General features: G+C 44.4%; 1 protein-coding gene across 2 annotated transcripts in view; it reads right to left on the bottom strand.

Moving 5' to 3' along the window:
- Nucleotides 1-20,672, bottom strand: part of P4HA3 (prolyl 4-hydroxylase subunit alpha 3) — a 42,422-nt gene that overhangs the window by 1,610 nt on the left and 20,140 nt on the right. For both annotated transcript variants that reach the window (XM_019744296.2, XM_074335776.1), the window contains 5 exons: nucleotides 20,482-20,658; nucleotides 11,418-11,482; nucleotides 8,653-8,812; nucleotides 7,614-7,676; nucleotides 1,206-1,274 (listed from right to left, as the gene is read on the bottom strand). In XM_019744296.2, coding sequence (XP_019599855.2) covers nucleotides 1,206-1,274; nucleotides 7,614-7,676; nucleotides 8,653-8,812; nucleotides 11,418-11,482; nucleotides 20,482-20,658 — 534 coding nt within the window. The remainder of the gene's footprint in view (nucleotides 1-1,205; nucleotides 1,275-7,613; nucleotides 7,677-8,652; nucleotides 8,813-11,417; nucleotides 11,483-20,481; nucleotides 20,659-20,672) is intronic.

The following is a 20,672-nucleotide window of genomic DNA, read 5'->3' as shown; positions in this document are numbered from 1 at the left end:
ACTGGAGGCAAGGTATGCATCAAATGGCACAAAATGTCTCAAGTTGCCATTTACTCATTCATTTGTGCATATGTCATTTATTGAGGGCCTCGCCTGCTCCAGGCCCTAAAGATGCAGAGACAAATCCTGTCCAATGCTACTCTCAGGAGCTCACAGTCTTGTGGGAGAGACAGACATAAAAACAGACCAGGACGGGACAGCGTAAGTCCTAGGAGAAAGGTGAGCATAGGGGGTCACTGGATCAGAGGGGAGGCACTCAACAAAAACCACAAGGTGGAACAAAACATGCGTCATACAACTAAGAACTTACTACTTCAGACGCTTACCCTTCCTTTGGTACTTGCTAATAGCACCCCTCAGGAAGCCAGCGTTATCACACTCCCCACTTTACCAGCAAGGAAGCAGAGGCTTAGGGGCTTTAAACAATGCAACTAAGAAGGAGCCAAGTCAGAACTCAAGCCCGGGTGTCTTGAATCCAAGTCCTACATGTCCTTCTTTCCACCCATACCCAGCATTTTTTCCTGTACACTGTCTATGGACTAACTTTAACCTTGGTCAACCCCATGAGTATTCATAGGTATCTGCATTTACTTATCAAACGTACTGTGCTAAGTGCTTTGTAGGCATGATCTCATTTATTTGTCCCCATTTCATTCCTGCATTCAGTAAGGGCGCCATCCCTGATTGACTGATTTGAAATTGGGGGGAAATATTCATTCAACACATCTCTTATGCACGGTCCTCCTCTGGGCCTCACCTGATTTCACTCTCTGTTGCCATATGTGGTTACTGCCTGTCGCCTGTCTGTGAGCTCCTGGAGGACAGGACTCTGAGTTTCCCTCATACCCTCACTGCCTCCAGCCAGCCCGCAGTGTTTACTGAATGAACGACTGAGGAGACCAGTTGCTGGAGAGGATCGAAGGTTAATACAACAGTTCTTCCCTTTGAGGAGTTCTTTCGTAATAGGAAAGGCAGATATGTAATCATCTACTTGTAATATAAGTGTAAATACTATAAAAAATAGAGGCACAATACCATGTGCTTGTCAAGAACACGGAGGGGTTATCTTTTGATTCTGGGCATCAGGGAAAGGCCTCTTCTTATCCCGCCTCCCAGGAAAAGGCTTGCAAGCACAGACAGCATGAAAGCCAGGGTGTTAGGTGCTGTCTTCTTACAAGCATCTGTTGGGACCAGACCCCACTCACCTTCACCACAGGCACACTGAAGTTGGCATAGATGAAAGCTGTGGCTCCTCCCGCTTCCACCGAGCTCAGCTACAACACGAGAGAAAGAGCCAGAGTTGAAAGAGCCCCTGCCTGCCCGATTCTGCCCTACCTGACATCTGATGGCCTTTCTGCAGGTTCCCTCCTGTGAACACTCCTATTTCAGCTCTGGGAGAATTACTTATTGAAAGACAATCACCCAATTTAGGAATTAAGGGAGCCTACTCAATGGCATTAGTGTTTGATGGCAGGGCTTCAAGAGGACGACACTTAGGAATCCCCCTTTCTTGATCCTTCCAGCCAACATCCTGACGGAGGGCTACAATGAACAGCTCTGAAGTAAAGTAGAAGTTTCATAAAACATTCTTGTTACATAAGATACCCTCTGTTATTTTCCATTTTATCTTATTCTATTCTAGTTCAGAATTCTTAAATGCTGACCAGATCGACTAAATTGATTTCACAGTTCACTAATGGATCATGACCTGTGGCTCACAGGACAGTTTAGACTATATGATTAGTTTTGAAAGTTGGGTACCGTAGGAACTACTGATAGCATCTTTGGCATGTTTCCCAGATCACTCAGTCCCTCTCTAGGTAAGTAACCTTAGCTAAGGAGTTTCACCACTGGTATATTCTAGAATTATCAATGTGTTCTTTTAACATGAAGATGTTTTTCTGATTGTCAAAAAAAAATACATAAAATTTTTTTAAAATAATAGGAAAATACTTAAAAGTAATATTACTCATCATTTTACCATCCAGAAAAAAAAAGCAATGTTATATTTTACATCCTAATAGTTGACTTTTTTGAGGACTGACTGACTATATGCTAGGCATTATACTACCGTGTTTCCCCGAAAATAAGACCAGGTCTTATATTAAGTTTTGTTCCAAACGTCGCATTAGGGCTTATGTTCAGGGGATGTCATTCTGAAAAATCATTCTAGGGCTTATTTTCCAGTTAGGTCTTATTTTCGGGGAAACACGATAAGTCTTTACAAACATATTATCCCACTTATTCTTCACAACAATCCTAAGAATTGCTATTGTTATTATTCCCATTTTACAGATGAGAAACTGAGATGCAGAGAGATTAAGTACTTTACAAAAGGTCACATAACTCTCCAGTGACTGAGCAAGGGTTTGAGCTGAGCCAATGCTATCGGACTACAAAGTCCCTGCTCATAACCTTTATGTTATTACATTCTTGACATTCAGGGTATTTCCTAATGTTTATTATTATAAACAACACTGCACTGAACATCTTCGTGAATAAAATTATTTTTGCATTTTAGATTGTTTTTATAGGAAAGAATCCAAGCATTAGTATTACTGGGTCAAAGTATATGCATATATTTAATACTTTAGTTAGTTTGTTTCATTTTAAAAATTTTTAGAAATATAGCTAACATACAATATTATATTAGTTTCAGGGGCACATCATAGTTATTCAACATTTATATACCTAAAAAAGCGATCACCATGACAAGTCCATCAACCATCTGACCCCGTACCATCCTACCACAATATTATTGACTATATTCCCCATGCTGTACATTATATTCCCATGACTTATTTATTTTATACCTGGAAATTTGGACCTCTTATTCCCTTCCTCTTTGTCCCCTTTTATAAATTTTTCAATTACAGTTGACATTCAATATTCTTTTATTTTAATTTCGGGTGTACACTATTATGGTTAGACATCTATATAATTTAAGAAATGATCCCCCTGACTAGTCTAGTACCCACCTAGCACTATACATAGTTATTACCATATTATTGGCTATATTCCCTGTGCTTTACATCCCCATGACTATTTTGTAACCAATTTGTACTTCTTAATCCCTTCACTTTTTTCACCCTGTCCCCCAGCCCCCTTCCATCTATCACCGCAACAAATCTAGTACCTATCTGACACTACACATAGTTATTACAATATTATTGACATTACTTCTTATGCTATACCCTACAACTCCGTAACTACTTTGTAACAACCAATTGTACTTCTTAATCCTTCCCCTTTTTTCGCCTACACCCCCAACCACCCTCCCATCTGGCAACCATCAAAGTGTTCTCTGAATCTATGAGTTTGTTTCTGTTTTATTTGTTAATTTTGTTCTTAGATTCCACATATAAGCAAAATTATATTGCATATATCTTTCTCTGTTGATATACTCCACTTAGCACAATAACCTCCAGCTCCATCCATGCTGCCACAGATGGTAAGAACCCATTTCCTTCTATGGACGAGCAATATTCCATTGTATATATGTACCACTACCTCTTTATCCACTCATCCATTGATGGACACCCAGGCTACCCCCATATCTTGGCCATTGTACACAATGCTGCAGTGAACATATGGATGCACACATCCCCTCGAAGTAGTGTTTTGGATTTCTTTGGATAAATACCCAGAAGTGGGATTACTGCGTCCTTCATTGTCTCTTCTTATAGACTTTGTTTTAAAGTCTATTTTGTCTGGTGTAATAATTGCTACCCCAGCTTTTTTTGTTTGTTTGTTTCCATTTTCATGAAATATCTTTTCCATCCCTTTACTTTCTGTCTATGTCTTTCAATCTGAAGTGAATCTCTTGAAGGGAGCATATGTAAGGGTTTTGTTTTCTTGTCCATTCAGCCCTCCTATGTCTTTTGATTGGAGGATTTAATCCACTTACCATGAAAGTAATTGTTGATAGATATGTAGCTATTGCCATTTTATTATTCATAATTTTGATTTTTTTTCCATCTTAAAGAACATTCCTTGTAATACTAGTTTGATGGTGATGAACTCCTTTAGCTTTTTCTTGTCTGGGAAGTTCTTTGTCCTTTGATTTTAAACGATAGCCTTGCTGATAGAGTAGTCTTGTTTGTAGGTCCTTACTTTTCATCATGTTGAATATTTTGTGTGAATGCCTTCTAGTCTGCAAAGTTTCTGTTGAGAAATCAGCTGACAGTCTTATGGGAGACTTAGCAAAAGTCTCAGAGCACACTGAGGTCACTCACCACCCGCCAGGGTCCTGCCAGACTCCAATACCTAGTTTTCCAAGAAAGAATGCAATGTGGGGGGGGGAGGGGGGCTGACAGCTCACCCAAGAGAGTGCCTCTGGTGTTGGGGGAGTTGGGTGTGGCAGGGTCCCAGTGAATCTGCAGGGCGGAGCTGCAGAGCTCACCAGGCCAATCAGATTCAGATTTGGACGTAACTGTAGGGGGCGGGCTCAACACAGGAAAGATGGCGCCTGCCTGCCAGCTTCACAGGAGGAGGACCTCACACAGGGAAAATGCCATCTATCCTCCTGCCCTCCCCCCACAGCCACAACTTCAGAGTATGCCCCCATATGTTTCCGACACTTCCCGAATCACTATCCCTCCGCTGGAGCCCAAGGTGAGTGCCTGGGAGCAAGTGAGTCTGTGTGTGGGCTGTTTAAGAGGATATCTAGGTTTCCCGCAGCCTTCTGTCCCACCCAGATGGTTGGAACCCTGACTCTTTTCACAGCCAGATGTTGTAGGGTCTCCTCTTCTTGGCACCAGTGCTCTGGGCTGAGGAGCCTGGTGTGGGAGGCTGGGGTCCCTCGCTCCTCTGGAGGGAACCTCCATAGCAGAGATATTCCTCTTGATTCTCAGCTGTCACATGGAGGTTTGGAGCCCATTCCGCATCTCTGTCCCTCCTACCAGTCTCAATTTGGCTTCTTTGTATTTTTAGTTATAGGACTTCTGTTTGGCTAGACTTCAGATGATTCTCCAGGTTAATTGTTATATAATTTCATTGTAATTTTAATGTGTTCATGGAAGGATGTAGGCACAGTGTTTATCTACTCTGCCATCTTGGATCTCTCGTATTTAAAACTTTTAATACACATTGCTAAATTATTTTCTCACCAGCACCATGACACAACAGTGCCAGTCTACACCTCACCCTGGTTAACTGTCTCCCAGAACATTCATGGATCCCACCATATTCACCTGCTACAGAGCGAGGGCTGTAGGAATTAGGATGTTAGCACTTGTCAGAGGAAACTGGACTCACTTGGTGACTCAGAACCCAGAAATGGCAGGGGTGACTTTTAGCCTTTCTGGAATCCTCCCTGTAGCCCTCTGGGAAGGACAATGAGAGCAACAATTTGCTCCTGTGTTCTAGTAACTAACAAACTGGATGATTCTCTTATAACCCCTGTTGTCAACCAGTGTGGATGTAAGCAAGATAAAACAGGGAACCTGGACTTTCCTGTCTTCCTCTACCTGTGGACTTATCCAACAAATTTAAAAGAGAATCTGATCTGTGTACTACGAAGCTCATGAGCAGGAATGTGAGGTCGGTGGGGAAGGGACGGAAATCTTCCCTCTGTAAACTTCCCACTGTTTTATACCAGGACTGATCTCATATCCAGTCTGAGCAGAAAATCACTAATTTGATTTCAACTCATCCCTTTGTACTTCTCTACAACATGACTCTCATATGCTCCTCAACGTTAATGCTTGTCTTTAGAAATGTTTATAAAGGTCTTTACCCCAACCTGAAGATGACAGCATTGGGTATAACCTATACTTCCAAGGTCCCATGACACGGATGCCCCTTTATGGGGTCCTTTACTTTGTGGGGTACAATAATAGGAACATATTATATGAAACTTGACAGAATGACATCCCCCTATATTGTCTCATCAGATCCTCAGGGCAAGAAAACAAGCTCAAAGAATAGATGTGATTTGTGTGAAGGCCACATATTAAGTAGCAGAACCAGAATGAGGCCAACCGACTCCAGACCCAAAGTGCATTCCAGTCCAGTGTTTCAAATGCTTACAGCCTAAATGCACACATGCACGCGTTCTTGCCTTTGCGATTTAAAATTGCTGGGCTCTTGCATCCATGCTACCCTTATCGTAGTAACTGGGCCTCTCTAACAAGGGAATCAGCTGTGGAAGATATTTGAGGGTCAAAAAATAGAGAAATACTGGCCACAAGACATCCATTCATTGGTTGGTATCAATAGTCTTCAGTGCCTGTGACCTTCCATGTTAGCTTGCTTCATCAACCAGAGATGCAAACAGCTACCGACTCAAGATGTAGCCCCTTCCTGGAGAGCTGGTCAGCTATCCCTCTATACCTGATCCGAATACTCAGAATGACCACTAGAAGCCAAATACCATTGGAAATGGCAGCCTTCCAATTCTGCAGGAAGTATAAAACTGAGCCACAAGAAACACGTTGGAATCGCCAGCATTAAAGACTATAGAGTGCCAGCTTCTGATTGCCCTTCTGTGGCTGCATTGTGGAAACCAGATACAGCAGTAAGAAAAAAGGGAGGGGCAGCTGGTTAGCTCAGTTGGTTAGAGCCTGCTGGTCTTAACAGCAAGGTTGCTGGTTCAATCCCCACATGGGCCACTGTGAGCTGCGCCCTCCACAACTAGATAGAAATGACTGCTTGACTTGGAGCTGATGGGTCCTGGAAAAACACTTGAAAAAAAAAGGGAATGCTAGCGGGGAGGTGTCTGCTATTCTAATGAGCCTGAAACCAGGACTTCATCTTTGGGCGTTACGTAGAGCCCTTATATTTAGCATATTTATCCTATCAGTTAACAGTAATACACCTCTTATAACTTAAGTGACAGATGATTGAAATTCTGACTAGTCCATAGAAAAGGAGGTGAACCCGATATGATCGGAAGGGGAGAGGATAGATGAGATCATAAAGACTGGGACCAAATCCTGTAGGATTAGGTATAAATTAGGTGAAGAGGCCAATTTATTTTTTAAGGGGGTGTAATGTAGATTTTTATAGGGAGATGAAGTGCATTTTCATTACATATGAGCGCGTGACACTTACTGAATTTCTCTCTAGGCATCATCTCTGTTCTTCCCCCCTGTAATCTCAGCTGCCTCATTTCTCTTCTCCTCCCCATCACAGTTCCACAACTTCATCTACAGGTCTGTGTTTTTCACTGCCACTCATCTATGGGACCTCAAAGAGAGGCTCTTGCATCGTCTTCCTGGGTTGGCCCTCAGAGTAACCCAACTTCCCGTCGTAATCACGGCTTGTGATAAGGTCATATTAGGTCTACACATGCTTGGGTCTGACTTGTGTTTCTGTTTCTCTTGAATATAATTAAAAATTTTTATTTTTATTAGTTTCAGGTGTACAAAGCAATGTAATGGTTAGATACTTACACCCCTCACAAAGTGATAACGCCCCACAACCACCCCCAATCTGACTTGTAGTACCTCCTGTAGTGCCTAAGAAAAATGCTGTCTGAAATTGAAAAAGTCCTGCAGATTTTTCAGCTGTGAGTACCAGACCAAATCGACCTCTGAGACTGCTTTGAGAACAAGAAAAGAGACACCTGGATAGTCACTAAGTAAGAAGCCCTGGTTCAGAGCAAGACTCACATAGATCATAAACGTTGCAACTCGGTTCCCGGACTTCATTCTGTACAGGGGGCTGCTGGGTGACTGAGACAGAAATAAAACGTATTATTTTATGCAGTTGGCACCAGAGTGAGAGCCAGGATTCCACCATAATGCTGGGAAGAGAAAAATGGGGGTGTCACGGATGGGATATAGCCTTGAGCTACATCTAGTGGGGTTTGTGCCCATCTGTGCTGGCAGGTACTCAATATGCATTTTTTTTTACTCATTTATTAGACACTCATATAAGTGAATTGTATGCTAATCAAACAAAATTGCTTGCCAGTAGTGAAAGTACTATATAAGGGGTTAATTGCACCTTTAGGTTCTTGGTGAAATAAAGAAATAAATATATAAAAATTATAGATAGTTATTATATAGGAATACCAAGTTAGAAGACTGGCGTTCCCATTTTTTTGCTGAAGAGACAACCCCTTTTCTTGGGTCACAGAACAGTTTGAGATATAATTTACATATCATAAAATCCACCCATTGTAACTATACCATTCAATGCGTTTGAGTCAATTTTAACAGTTGTGCGAGCAACCGTTCCCCCAATCCAGTTGTAGAAAACTTCCATTGGCTGAAAAAATTCCCTCACGTCAATCCCCACTCCCACACCCAGTCCCAGGCAAACACTGATCTACGTTCTGTCTCTATAGTTTTGCCGTTTCTAGAAATTTCCTATAAATGGAATCAGACAATACATAGATAAGGAGAGTGACTGGAGGAAGGGCAACCTTCACTGGAAATCCCTGAGTGAAGCAAGACAGAAGACTCCATGACAGGCCACATTCTTCTCCCCACCAGCAAATTATGGAGCGGGGGATGGTGGCACATAAGAAAATGAGTAAGCACCAATTGGCCTGAAACCGAAGCTTCAGGTCTTCCTGGAACAAGAAGCTTTATTTTAAGATTTCACGTAGTACTCCCTGGGAGCCCTACATGAGTTCTGCCTCAGAAAAATAAACGATAGTCTGGTTCCCCACCCCAGGAGGCTGGCCCCCGACCCCCCAGTTACCGTAGCATGGTCAAAGTGAGGCTCGTAGTGCCCTCCGATGCCGTAGTTCACCACCTGGAGATACTCTGCATAGGGAGCCTGGACATCAAGACCTGTGAGAGCAGCGATGCGATGGTCAAGGGTCAGCAGCACGGGGTCAGCGGTGTCCTTCAGCCAGGCACTAAAACACACCACAGACATGCGCATTAGTGGTCTGATGCCCGAAATGACAAATGTCTGTGAATGAATGAATGAATGAATGAATGATGTCAATTGCCAGAGGAAGAAAGAAATGGAAGGAGGGAGGCAGGACAGGAAGATAGACACAATGCCTAATGACCTACTCATTCCTATGCTAAGTCTGCCCAGTCCATTTTGAGCTTTGTCTCAACATTCATACATTGATTCAACATTCTCCGAGACCTACTCAGGTCCTGGGCTAAGTGCCGTGAAGAGTGAAGGTTCAAAGTACCAGGCACTGGGACACAAAGAGGAAAACAACAAAAACCCTGCCTTTAAAACTGCTATCATTTCCCCGAAAATAAGATCTACCTGGGCAATCAGCTCTAATGCGTCTTTTGGAGCAAAAATTAATATAAGACCCAATCTTATATTATATTATATTATATTATATTATATTATATTATATTATATTATACCTAGTCTTATATTATAGTAAAATAACACCAGTTCTTATATTAATTTTTGCTCCAAAAGACCATTAAAGCTGATTGTCTGGCTAGGTCTTATTTTCAGGGAAACATGGTATGTGTCAGACATGTCAGTAGCTGTGTGCAATGGAAAAAGCTATGGATTCAAATTAGTAAGACTGGTCCCTGATTCTGTGTGACCTATGCCAAGCACTTAACCTTTAACCTCTCTAAGGTTCAGTGTATTCATCTATAAAATGGGGATGGTAATAATTAATCTCTACTTCACCGACTTCTGAAGACCGTGAGTCGATGCATGAGAAGATGCTTTGTAAGCTGTATGTTAGTGACTGCTGTAAAACACTCTGAAAAATCTCTGCTCTTCTGCTCTACTCCAAGACAAACCAGGATAGGTCAAAGGCCAAAGAGCAAAGTTCAGTCTCTTTTCTTGCCGGTCTTGTTGAGGTTCTGACAAAGTGGAGGATTTGGGATCAGAATGTAGGTCCTAGAGAAGTGAGGAAGCGCTCCCCAAGCAAAGCCAGTGAGCGTCCTGGGGAGATAAGGTTCTGAAGGGACGTGCCTCAGAATGATATGGAAAGACCACTTCTTTGCTCTTTAAATGCTGGATTGATTTGTTCATTGTTTCATACGGAGTGCATGCACAGTGCTATGCTATGTGCTCTTAGGTTTATGAAGCTATCCAGGACAAAGCTAGTGTGTTCACAGAGCTCATGGTAGAAGATACATAAATATAACTGAGTACAGATCAAGGTAGAGTGAAAATTGAGACCAGCCTTTAAAGTAAAAGTGCTGGGGAGCACAGAAGAAGCCGATGTTAATTCTGACTGGGGTACTGAGCTAAGATGGATATGTAGGCCAAATTTCGAAGGTTGTATAAAATTTCAATAGATGGAGAAGACATAGGGGTATTCCAGGCTGAAAAAAACAGCGTAAGCACAGACAGAGGCGTGACACTGCACAGTGTGTCCAAATGTGAGAGCCTTTGGTCTATGAAAGAAGTAACAGGCGATAAGTCTGGGCCAGTCGGCTCAGGGCATGTTGCAGACAGCTGAGGACACCACGGTCAGAAAACTGGTCTTTACTTTGTTGATAATGGCTGATCAGTGAAGGCTCATGAGAGGAGAATGACTTGGCGATTAGGAGTTCACTACTGACCCTTGAGGGACCAGTTCCAGTGAAGTTGTGAGGACAGAACCAAGATTCACAGGAGGGCAGAGTGATGGAAAGGAAACGGAGGCTTCTTTACCTCAAAAGTAAAGCAAATACCACCCACTCCCCTGAAAGGTTAATTTTCTCTTTGACGCCTGAATGTCAGAGAGATTAGAAAAGCAATGAAGCTGAGGTCAGATGGACCTTCCAAAGCTCAAAAGATAACTCGTAATGTGAAAGGTCCTTAAATGTACTAGAACAAACAACTGGTCAGATGATTAAGCCAGATGACTCTGCATCAAAGCTTTCATCACTCACCTCACTTCCCAGACAACAAAAACTGCACCCAGCCTGCGGTCTGGCCTCTCCCCAAGGAGGCTGTCGTTGGTGTCTCCCGTGGCGGGGATGGGGACCCTCCTCTTACTGTAGCATCGGCTCTGTCCTTACGGTGCAAATAAAGCGCTGCAGTGGGGGGTGGGCAGGGCTGGAGAGCAGGAGATAAAGCTGGGCTCTCACAGCTCAAACTGCCCTGCGAGGGAAGCCATCATGGCCAGAGATCCTCGTCATCCTTCTTGCCTGAATGTTGGCAAGTCATGCTGTGAATATGAGTCAGGAGGTGGGAATGGAATCTTGTAAAGTCAGATTACAAAGGGGACAAGACCGTATTCTCTGGAAAAGCAATCCTGGTGAGGAGATTTTTTTTGGTCTTTTTTTTTCGGTTTAGGGCATAGGAGCTTTTTTGCCTTTTTCTAATGGCCCCCTAGTTAAGTCCTCAGATCATAAAACAATCTGTGAAAGGCCCTTGGGTGAGAAGAGTGGACATTTCTCCCTCTCAACAAGAATGTGCAGATAGACACATGAACTACAGGTTCTCGGCAGCGTCTCCGATGGCTCCTTAATGGCAGCTGTGCTGGAGAGTGGGCAGCAGGTACGGCCGGGGCTCCTGCCAAGGAAGGACCCTCTTACCTTTTGCTGATGCGGTACTCCACCGGTAACTGCTTTTCGCCTGATGCCACCACGGATCTCTGTAGCTGGTGGGGAGGACGTAAGAGAAAGCCCAAGTGGTTTCGATGTGGAGGGAAAGGCTCTGTCATTCCCATAGATATGCCGTTCTCTAAGCATAAACCTAACAACAGCCAGTTCCTCCCTTATTGAAGGATGTTTTGCACATGCTACTAATTTAGTGATAGCTATTGATCTTGAAAATAAAAAAAAATAAGGGTGACAAAAAAACCTTAGAGTTGAAAATAAACTTTAGCATCGAGTCTATAGACAGTAAGCATTCAACAAAAGTCTGTTGCACTGAAACAAAGTGATATTTGAATCCCTTTTGCATTTGCAAGGCTGTGAGTTCTGTAAGAACAAGGGCTGTTTTGCTTTCATTTTTGTATCCCAGTGTCTGGCATAGGGCCTGCTTGATGGTAAGCAAAGCACTTAGTATCTGTTGAATTAATTGAATACCTCCAAAAACAGGAAACCTCTCTTCCCTCGGAGGCAGCCTGCTCCTCCTGGACACAGCTAACAAAAGCCTTCCTTACAGACCACGTCTGCTTTGCTACAACTGCCTTGATGGCGGTGGGAGGGGACCAAACAGGTTTGAAGTCAGTAATTTAACTGAATGTCTCTATTTTGTCCTCAATGTCTGGACATAAAATGTACATTATTTTTAAATAAAGTGGCTTCTGACTACAAAAGCACTATACCAAAGAGAGGCAGGGAGATATTAATTATCTACATCTACTGCATGTGTCATCAGAATGTCAGCTCCATGAGCACAAGGACTTGGTCTTTTGTCAGGGCTGTATCCCCAGGCCTCCGAGAAGGCCTGGCAGGGAGTGGGTGCTCCATAGTGGGGAGGTGAGCAGATAAATGAGTGACCCAGAGTCCTGTACTGAAAGACCCAGCCCTGGCACTTCACAGGCAGTCAGAGCAGTGCATGGAGCAATGAACTGCTCAAGACGAAAACCCTTTCCCTTCCCGGAGGCTTCTGTAATGTTATTGTTCCTGCTGCTGAGCCAGGTAGATGCCCTTGGGAAAGCCTCTTCCTTTCTTTGGACCCGTTTACCCAGCTATAAAATGTAGCACATGAACAGCACGTTCTTGGGAGTTTCTCTCAGCCCACCACTCTACAATATCAGGAAGCAGACAGCAGGTGACTGATACTGCCTCTATCCTCTATCCAGTCCTTCAGCAGGTATCCTGGCAGCCTCACCTGAGTCATGCATGCAGGAGAGAGGAGGGGTGCGCCCTCCTGGTCTTTCAGGACAGCGTCAGTGGTTTCTAAAAAAATCTTAGGGACTCTCTGCTCCCTCTCCCCATTAAAGAGATTTCTTGCACTTAATTCCTTTAACAATTATTTGTTGTATACCTCCAAGTATTCCTTTGGGGGGATAAATATTTTTTGGTTGTTCTCTGTGCTAGGCATTGGAAATACAACATATGACACCAGATGTAAATCATGGGGCCTAATGGGCAAGCACAGGGTGCTATGAAAATAAAGAGAAGGCACATCCAGCCTGTTCTTACAAGACAGGAAGGTTCCCAGAAGGCCCAAAAGACAACTGGGATCAGACAGGTAAAAAGAAGCCAAGGAAAGAGCATTTTGGACAGAGAGAAGAGTATGTGTGCAGGCTAGTGAGAGCCTGGCTTGTTCATGGAGATGCAAGTTGTCTAGTGCAGCTGAGGTGTTATGTGGAAGGGGGACATGCTAGGGAAGGGGTTGGCAGCAGTCAGGCCAAGGAGCTTTGTAATCGTTAGCAAAAACGACCCATTAAATAGTGTAAGCAAGGGTTTGACATGGTCAGGTTCAACATTTTAGCACTCACTCTGGCTACAATGGGCATACTACGAGGCTAGGCCCTCCAAGGACACCATGTGACTAGTTTAGTCTAGTTGGGGAGATAGACTGCTCACCCATGAAACTGTCAATGATACCAGAAAACACACAAATGGCAGAATAAATGAAAGTACCAAACAACTGGTGACAAAAGCTTTGAGTTCAGAGGAGGGAGAGGTTATTGTAGGTGGTCTCCAAAAAGTGCTCTGAAAAAAATGTTCCTACTGAAAGAACCGATGAAAGTGAGCCAGAGTGGCCAGGGCTAGTGGGCCAAGGGACGCGAGGGGTTTCAACTGAGTCTTTAAGGATGGATAGGATGTGGATGGGGGAGGAATGACAAGAGAGCATTCATTGGAAAAGGGACAGTGAATAGGAAGCAGACAAATTCAACACAACCCACTGAGGCGTCTGTGCTCGGCTCCTGAGGGGCAGCCATACAAGCCAGGGCTTATTCCTGGCAGAGCCAAAGACCAGACAGGGAGGGATCTGCAACCCCAGCAAGACACTTCTGGGGGAAGGGAGTGTGGCAAGGTCTGTGCGTGCCAAATAGATGACCTGGCCATGAGGGATTACACCAGCGTCTCTGAGTGGGCCGCCTGTCCTGTTACTATGGTAACAGAGTTATTCTAAGGAAAAAGTAGCTGCTGGCCAAATGCTCCAGTGGCTCCCTGAGAAGCTGAAGCTACTGAAAATACATCGTTCCAATTTCCCAGTGGAGCGTAATCGTCTCCAAAACTTTCTCTGCAAAGATTCTAGACTTCATAGCAGGGCCTTTTAGATGAAATGATTATTGCTACTCTTCTCTCCTCCAGTCCATGTTTGCTGTCAGAATCTTCCTTAAAAATCTGCAGACCTGATCTTCCCACCGTCTTGTTTACAACGGCCTGACAGCTCACCCTCTGCCTACAGGATAAATCCCAACTCCCCAGCGTGATATTTACAGCACTTCCTAGCGGTCTCTGACCATGTAGCCTCTCCTACACCGCACCCCCTCCCTGACACACGTCAGCGGCAGAGCTTCCTCCCATCCTCTGAACACACCGCACCGCAGGCCCTCCTTGCACAGATTGTTTTGTCTTCCTGGGACACCCTTAGCCACCTTGTCACGTTGATGGATTTCACATCCACAGGGAATCCTGCTGTCTCTTCTTTCTCCATCTGCTCCTCACCCAACTGCCTTTCCCACAGAGGAAGGTTCACTTTTTAAAAAAGATTTTTTTATTAAAAATATAGCTAACATACAAGATTGTATTAGTTTCAGGGGTACGCCATAGTTATTCAACATTTATATACCTCAAGAAGTGATCACCATGATAAGTCCATCAACCATCTGACACCTTCCTATGTTATCACAATATTATGGACCATATTCCCCATACTGTACATCACATCCCCATGACCTAGAAATTTGGACTTATGCTACCCCTCCCACTGCACCCCCGTTTTAAATTTATCAATCACAACTGACATTCAATATTATTTTATATTAATTTCAGGTGTACAGCATAGTGGTTAGACATTTATATAATTTAAGAAGTGATCCCCCTGACAGGCCTAGTACCCACCTGGCACTGTACACAGTTATTACCATATTATTGGCTATATTCCCTGTGCTTTACTTTACATCCCCGTGACTATTTTATAACTCACAATTTGTACTTCTTGATCCCTTCACCTTTTTCACCCTGCCTCCCACGCCCCTCCCATCTATCACCCCAACAAATCTAGTACCAATCTGACACCATATATAGTTATTACAATATTATTGACTATACTCGTTATGCTATACCCTACATCCCCATAACTACTTTGTAACAACCAATTTGTACTTTATCCCTTCTCTTTTTTTCACTCACATCCCCTAACATTTAGCAACCATCAAAATGTTCTCTGAATCTATGAGTTTGTTTCTGTCTTGTTTGTTAATTTTGTTCTTAGATTCTACATATAAGTGAAATCACATTGCATCTGTCTTTCTCTGTCTGACATACTCCACTTAGCACAACACCCTCCAGGTCTATCCCTGCCACCCCAGATGGCGAGAATCTATTCCCTTCTATGGCCGAGCAATATTCCATTGTATATATGTACCACCTATTTTTTTTCCATTCTTCCACTGACTGACACCCAGGCTGCCTCCACATCTTGGCCATTGTAAATAATGCTGCAATGAACATATGGATTCACATGTTTCCTTTGGGTTGCTTTAGATAAATACCCTGAAGTGGGGTTACTGGGTCCTTCACTGTTTCTTATAGCCTTTTTTTTCCAACTTTTATTTATCTTAAGTGTGTTTTTCCAGGACCCATCAGCTCCAAGTCAAGTGGTGGTTTCAATCTAGTTGCGGAGGGCGCAGCTCACAGTGGCCCATGTGGGAATCGAACCGGCAACTCTGGTGTTATGAGCATCGTGCTCTAACCAACTGAGCTAACTGACTAGCATTTGTTTTAACTAACATTTGTTTTAAAGTTTGTTTTGTCTGGTATAATTATTGCTACCCCAGCCTTTTTTGTTTGTTTGTCTATTTTTTCATTTCCATTTTCATGAAATATGTTTTTCCATCCCTTTACTTTCTCTCTGTGTCTTTCAATCTGAAGTGAGTCTCCTGTAGGCAGCATACATAGGGGTCTTGTTTTCTTATCCATTCAGCCCTCCTATTTTTTTTTTTTCTTTAAGATTTTATTGGGGAAGGGGAACAGGACTTTATTGGGGAACAGTGTGCACTTCCAAGACTTTTTTCCAAGTCAAGTTGTTGCCCTTTCAATCTTAGTTGTGGAGGGTGCTGTTCAGCTTCGAGTTGTTGTCCTTCCAATCTTAGTTGTGGAGGGCGCAGCTCAGCTCCAGGTCCTGTTGCTGTTGTTAGTTGCAGGGGGCGCAGCCCACCATCCCTTGTGGGAGTTGAACCGGCAACCTTGTGGTTGAGAGAATGCGCTCCAACCAATTGAGCCATCTGGGAGCTCAGCGGCAGCTCAGCTCAAGGTGCCGTGTTCAATCTTAGTTGCAGAGGGCGCAGCCCACCATCCCTTGAGGGAGTCGAGGAGTAGAATTGGCAACCTTGTGGTGAAGAGCCCGCGCTCCAACCAACTGAGCCATCTGGCCACCCGGGAGCTGAGCGGCAGCTCATTGACTTCATTCTAGTTGCGGAGGGCACAGCTCGCTGGCGCATGTGGGAATCGAGCCAGCAGCCCCCACTGCCCAGAGCTCGCACTCTAACCAACTGAGCCACCCGTCTGCCCCCCTCCTATGTCTTTTGATTGGAGCATTTAATACATTTACCTTGAAAGTAATTGTTGATAGATATGTGGCTATTGCCATTTTGTTAGCCATAATTTTGATTTTTTTTTTCCATCTTAAAGAAGGACCTCTAACATTCCTTGTAGTACTGGTTTGGTGGCAATAAATTCCTTTAGCTTTTTCTTGTCTGGGAAGCTCTTTACCTGTCTTTCAATTTTAAATGATAACCTTGCTGGGAAGAGTAGTCTTGGTTGTAGGTCCTTGCTTTTCATCACATTGAATATTTTGTGCCAATGCCTTCTGGCAAACTTTCTGTTGAGAAATCAGCTGACAGTCTTATGGGAGCTTGCTTATAAGCTACTACTTGCCTTTCTCTTGCTGCCTTTAGGATTCTCTCTTTGGCTTTAACCTTTGCCACTTTAATTATAATGTGTCTTGGTGTGGGCCTATTTGGGTTCATCCTGTTTGGGACTCTCTGTGCTTCCTGGGCTTGTATGTCTATCTCCTTTGCCAGGTTAGGGAAGTTTTCAGTTATTATTTCTTCAAATAGGTTCTCAGTCTCTTGCTTTCTCTCTTCCTCTGGTACACCTATGATACAAATGTTGTTATGCTTGATGTTATTCCAGAGGTCTCTTAAACTCTCATTTTTTATTTTTTTATTTTTGCTGTTTTGATTGGGTGTTTTCTGCTACCTTGTCTTCTATCTAAATCATTGATTCAATCCTTTGCTTTGTCTAGTCTGCTGGTGATTCCTTCTAGTTCATTCTTCATTTCAGCTTTGTATTCTTCACCTCTGAGTGGTTCTTTTTTATAATTTCTGTGTCCTTTTTTATGCTTGCAATCTCTTTGTTGAAGTCCTCACTAAGTACCTTGAGCATCCTTACAACCATCGTTTTGAGCTCTGTATCTGGTAGGTTGCTTGCCTCCATTTTGTTTAGTTCTTTTTCTGGAGTTTTCTCCTGTTCTTTCATTTGGGACACATCTCTTTGTTTCCTCATTTCGGCTACCTCTCTGTGTTTGTTTCTATGCATTATGTAGACCTGCTATGTCTCCAGTTTTGGCCTGGTGGCCTTATGTAGTAGGTGTCCTGTGGGGCCTAGTGGCATAGTCTCCCTGGTCCCCTGCTCCAGGTGCTCCAGGAGTGTCCCTCGTATGGGTTGTGTGTGCTCTCCAGTTATAAATGAACTTTGATTGCTATTGGCATGTCAGTGGGTAGGATTGACCCTCAACCTGACTGGCTTTGGGGTTTGGCCACGTCCACAGTTTATGGGCTGCTGTGCGGGAGGCTAACCCCACTGAGTGGGAGTCACTTCAGCAAGCTCTGGTGCCTGTTGAGACCACTCTTCGTGTGGGACTAATGGGGCGGTGCTCTGCTTTGGTCTGAAGACAACCTCCAAGTATGTTGGTTCTGGGGCCTCTTGCAAGAAGCTCCAGTGCTGGCCCAGTCACCCACTGTCTGTGACTGTTTGGGGACTACCTGGTAGGAGTTACAAATTGATCCATGGTTGTTCGCTACCTATGCTAAACCTGGTGGAACATGGGGAGGCCACACTGTGAACCGAGTACTTCCACCCGTACCAGGCCTGGGGTAACTCCACAAAAATCCAGGACACCCGGAGGCCTGCTGCCACCTGCTGGCTCCCTTATGGTTCAGCCACTGCTAAAGCCTCGAGTTGGGTTTGGCAGTGGTCACCAGGTTAATGTAGACTCTGGTTTGGGGGCCAATGCTGAGTCTGGAGTGACTCAGCAAAATTCTAAGAGCACACCAAGGCCAGTCGCTGCCTGCCTGGGGCCTGTGGACTCAGACAGTTTTCCAAGAAAGAGTGAAATGTGGGAAGGCCTGGCTGCTCTCAGAGAAAGTGCCTCAAGTGTGCAGGGGTTGGGTGGGATGGGGTCCCAGTCAGTCAGCAGGGTGGAGCGGCAGAACTCACCAGGCCAATCAGATTCAGATTTGGCCTGTGTGGGCGGGCTCAACATAGGAAAGATGGCGCCCGCCTGCTGGCTGCATAGCGGAAGAGCCCTCACCAGAAAAATGCTGTGTCCCCAGTCCTCCCCGCACAGCCACATACCTCAGTCTGCCCCCTGTTGTCTCTGAGACCCCCAAATCACCATCCCTCCGCTGGAGCCCAAGGTGAGTGCCTGCCAATGAGTAAGTCTGTGCGCGAGCTGTTTAAAAGGATGTCTGGATTTCCTGAAGCCTCCCATGCCACCCAAATGGTCGGAATCCCCACTTTTTCACAGCCAGATGTTGTGGGGGCTCCTCTTCCCAGCACCAGTACTCTGGCTAGGAAGCCTGGTGTGGGGGGCTGGGGTCCCTCACTCCTCCCAGGGGATCCTCCATGGCTGAGATACCCCTCCTGATTCTCAACTGCCACATAGAGGTTTGGGGCCTGTGCCGCGTCTCCACCCCTCCTATAGTCTCCTCGTGGCTTATTTATATTTTCAGTCATAGGACTTCTGTTTGGCTAGACTTCAGCTGGTTCTCTACGTTGATTGTTCCGTAATTTAGTTGTAATTTTAATGTGTTTATGGAAGGACGCAGGCACCGTGTTTATCTACTCCGTCATCCTGGATCTCTCGAGGAAGGTTCACTTTTAATGCTGCCATAGCACAACTCCCTACACACCCTTATGACAATACGTATCACAGTGTATTGTAAATATCTGTTTTTCTCCGTTCTGCAGTAAGTTCCTAAAGGAAAGGGCCACAATTTAATCTCTTTGTAGAAGCCCAGCACCTGATACAGTGTCTGGCACACAGCAGACTCTGTCGTCTTGATGAATGACTGAACGGCTGCCTGGATATATTGTACCCTATGAACGGCACCATGACATAAGTAATTCTGAGACAGTCTTAATTTGTATATGTTAGAGTGGTGAGGTAGATTGAATTATTTTTCTAAATATTTGCCACACTTTCTGGGGGAACAATTACACATCCCCTCCACATTGACAACAAACATGGCATAGCAACTTGCAGTGCCTTTCCTGCAGGACAATTAGACATTCTCTCCCTCTTGACTGCAGTGGTGGCCGCACCCTTTGCTGTAACCAGTGAAATGTGGACGGAAGTAAATGTCTGGCACTTCCAAGCAGAAGCTTTAAGAGCCAGCTAGCAGTTTGTCATCTCTGTCTTTTTCAACTCCGATGAGTCTGGCAATGTCCCACCCAGAGGCTGCACTGTGAGGCTGGGTCCCATGGTGAAAACAGTGTGGGGCAGAGCTGCAGCCAGCCCAAGATAGACATGTAATGTGAGAAAGAACCAAACCTGTATTGTTGTCTTGGAGATTTCGGGTCTTCTTGTGACCAAACATAACTTAGCCTAAGTTAACTGATTCAAGAAGGCAGACTAGCAGAGCAGTGATCAGTGTACCTCTAAGTTCCCGTCTGGCTCTAGCTACATGTGTGACCTTAATCAAGTCCTTTCCCCTCTCCAGGCCTCAGTCCCCCCTTAACAAAATAATACAGTTGAACTAGATAATCTTCCCACTGTGTAATTCTGTAAATCTGGACCAGGATATCACTCCTACCCCTGTCATTTCACCCATTTTTTTTCTTGTATCAATTACATGGAATGATGGACCTTTGCAGGGATACCTTATTATTTTTTTTTTTTTTTAGGTTGAATACGATATGTACAGAACTCAAGTGTGCCATTTACTGAATTTTGACAAATGCATACAGTCGTGTACTCCACATCCCTAACAAGATATTGAGAACACATTTTCAGTACCCCAGAAAATCCCCTGTCCTCTTCCCCAGCCAATCCTCTCTCTCCAGAGGCAAACACTACTGTGATTTTTTTCCCCCCACTGCTGATTAGTTTTATGGAATGGTTGGTATTCTGAACTTCTGGACTGATGAAGTGTCTAGTTGTTCAGGCTGCCTATTCTCACACTCATGAACTCCAGGTGTGTGACGACACAAAGGGTAGTTCTGGGCAGGCTTTGGGGACACTCACCCACGGTGCTGCAAGCCCTTTAATTTTCTGAGCCTCCGAGTCACTGACGAAGTCATGGTAGAGAACCACGTAGGGTTCCAGGTGGATGACCTCCTTCCGGATGGGCTGGAGCAGGAGGTAGGGACTGGAGTTGGTCTCATAGGAGCAGTAGAGGCTAGGGATCTGGTAATGAGTGGGCTGGAAGGAAAGAC

The sequence above is a fragment of the Rhinolophus sinicus genome, linkage group LG06 (genome assembly GCF_036562045.2).
Source record: "Rhinolophus sinicus isolate RSC01 linkage group LG06, ASM3656204v1, whole genome shotgun sequence".
Classification (NCBI taxonomy): domain Eukaryota; kingdom Metazoa; phylum Chordata; class Mammalia; order Chiroptera; family Rhinolophidae; genus Rhinolophus; species Rhinolophus sinicus.
Note: the sequence above shows the minus strand (reverse complement) of the source record. Positions and strands in the feature narration are given on the sequence as shown.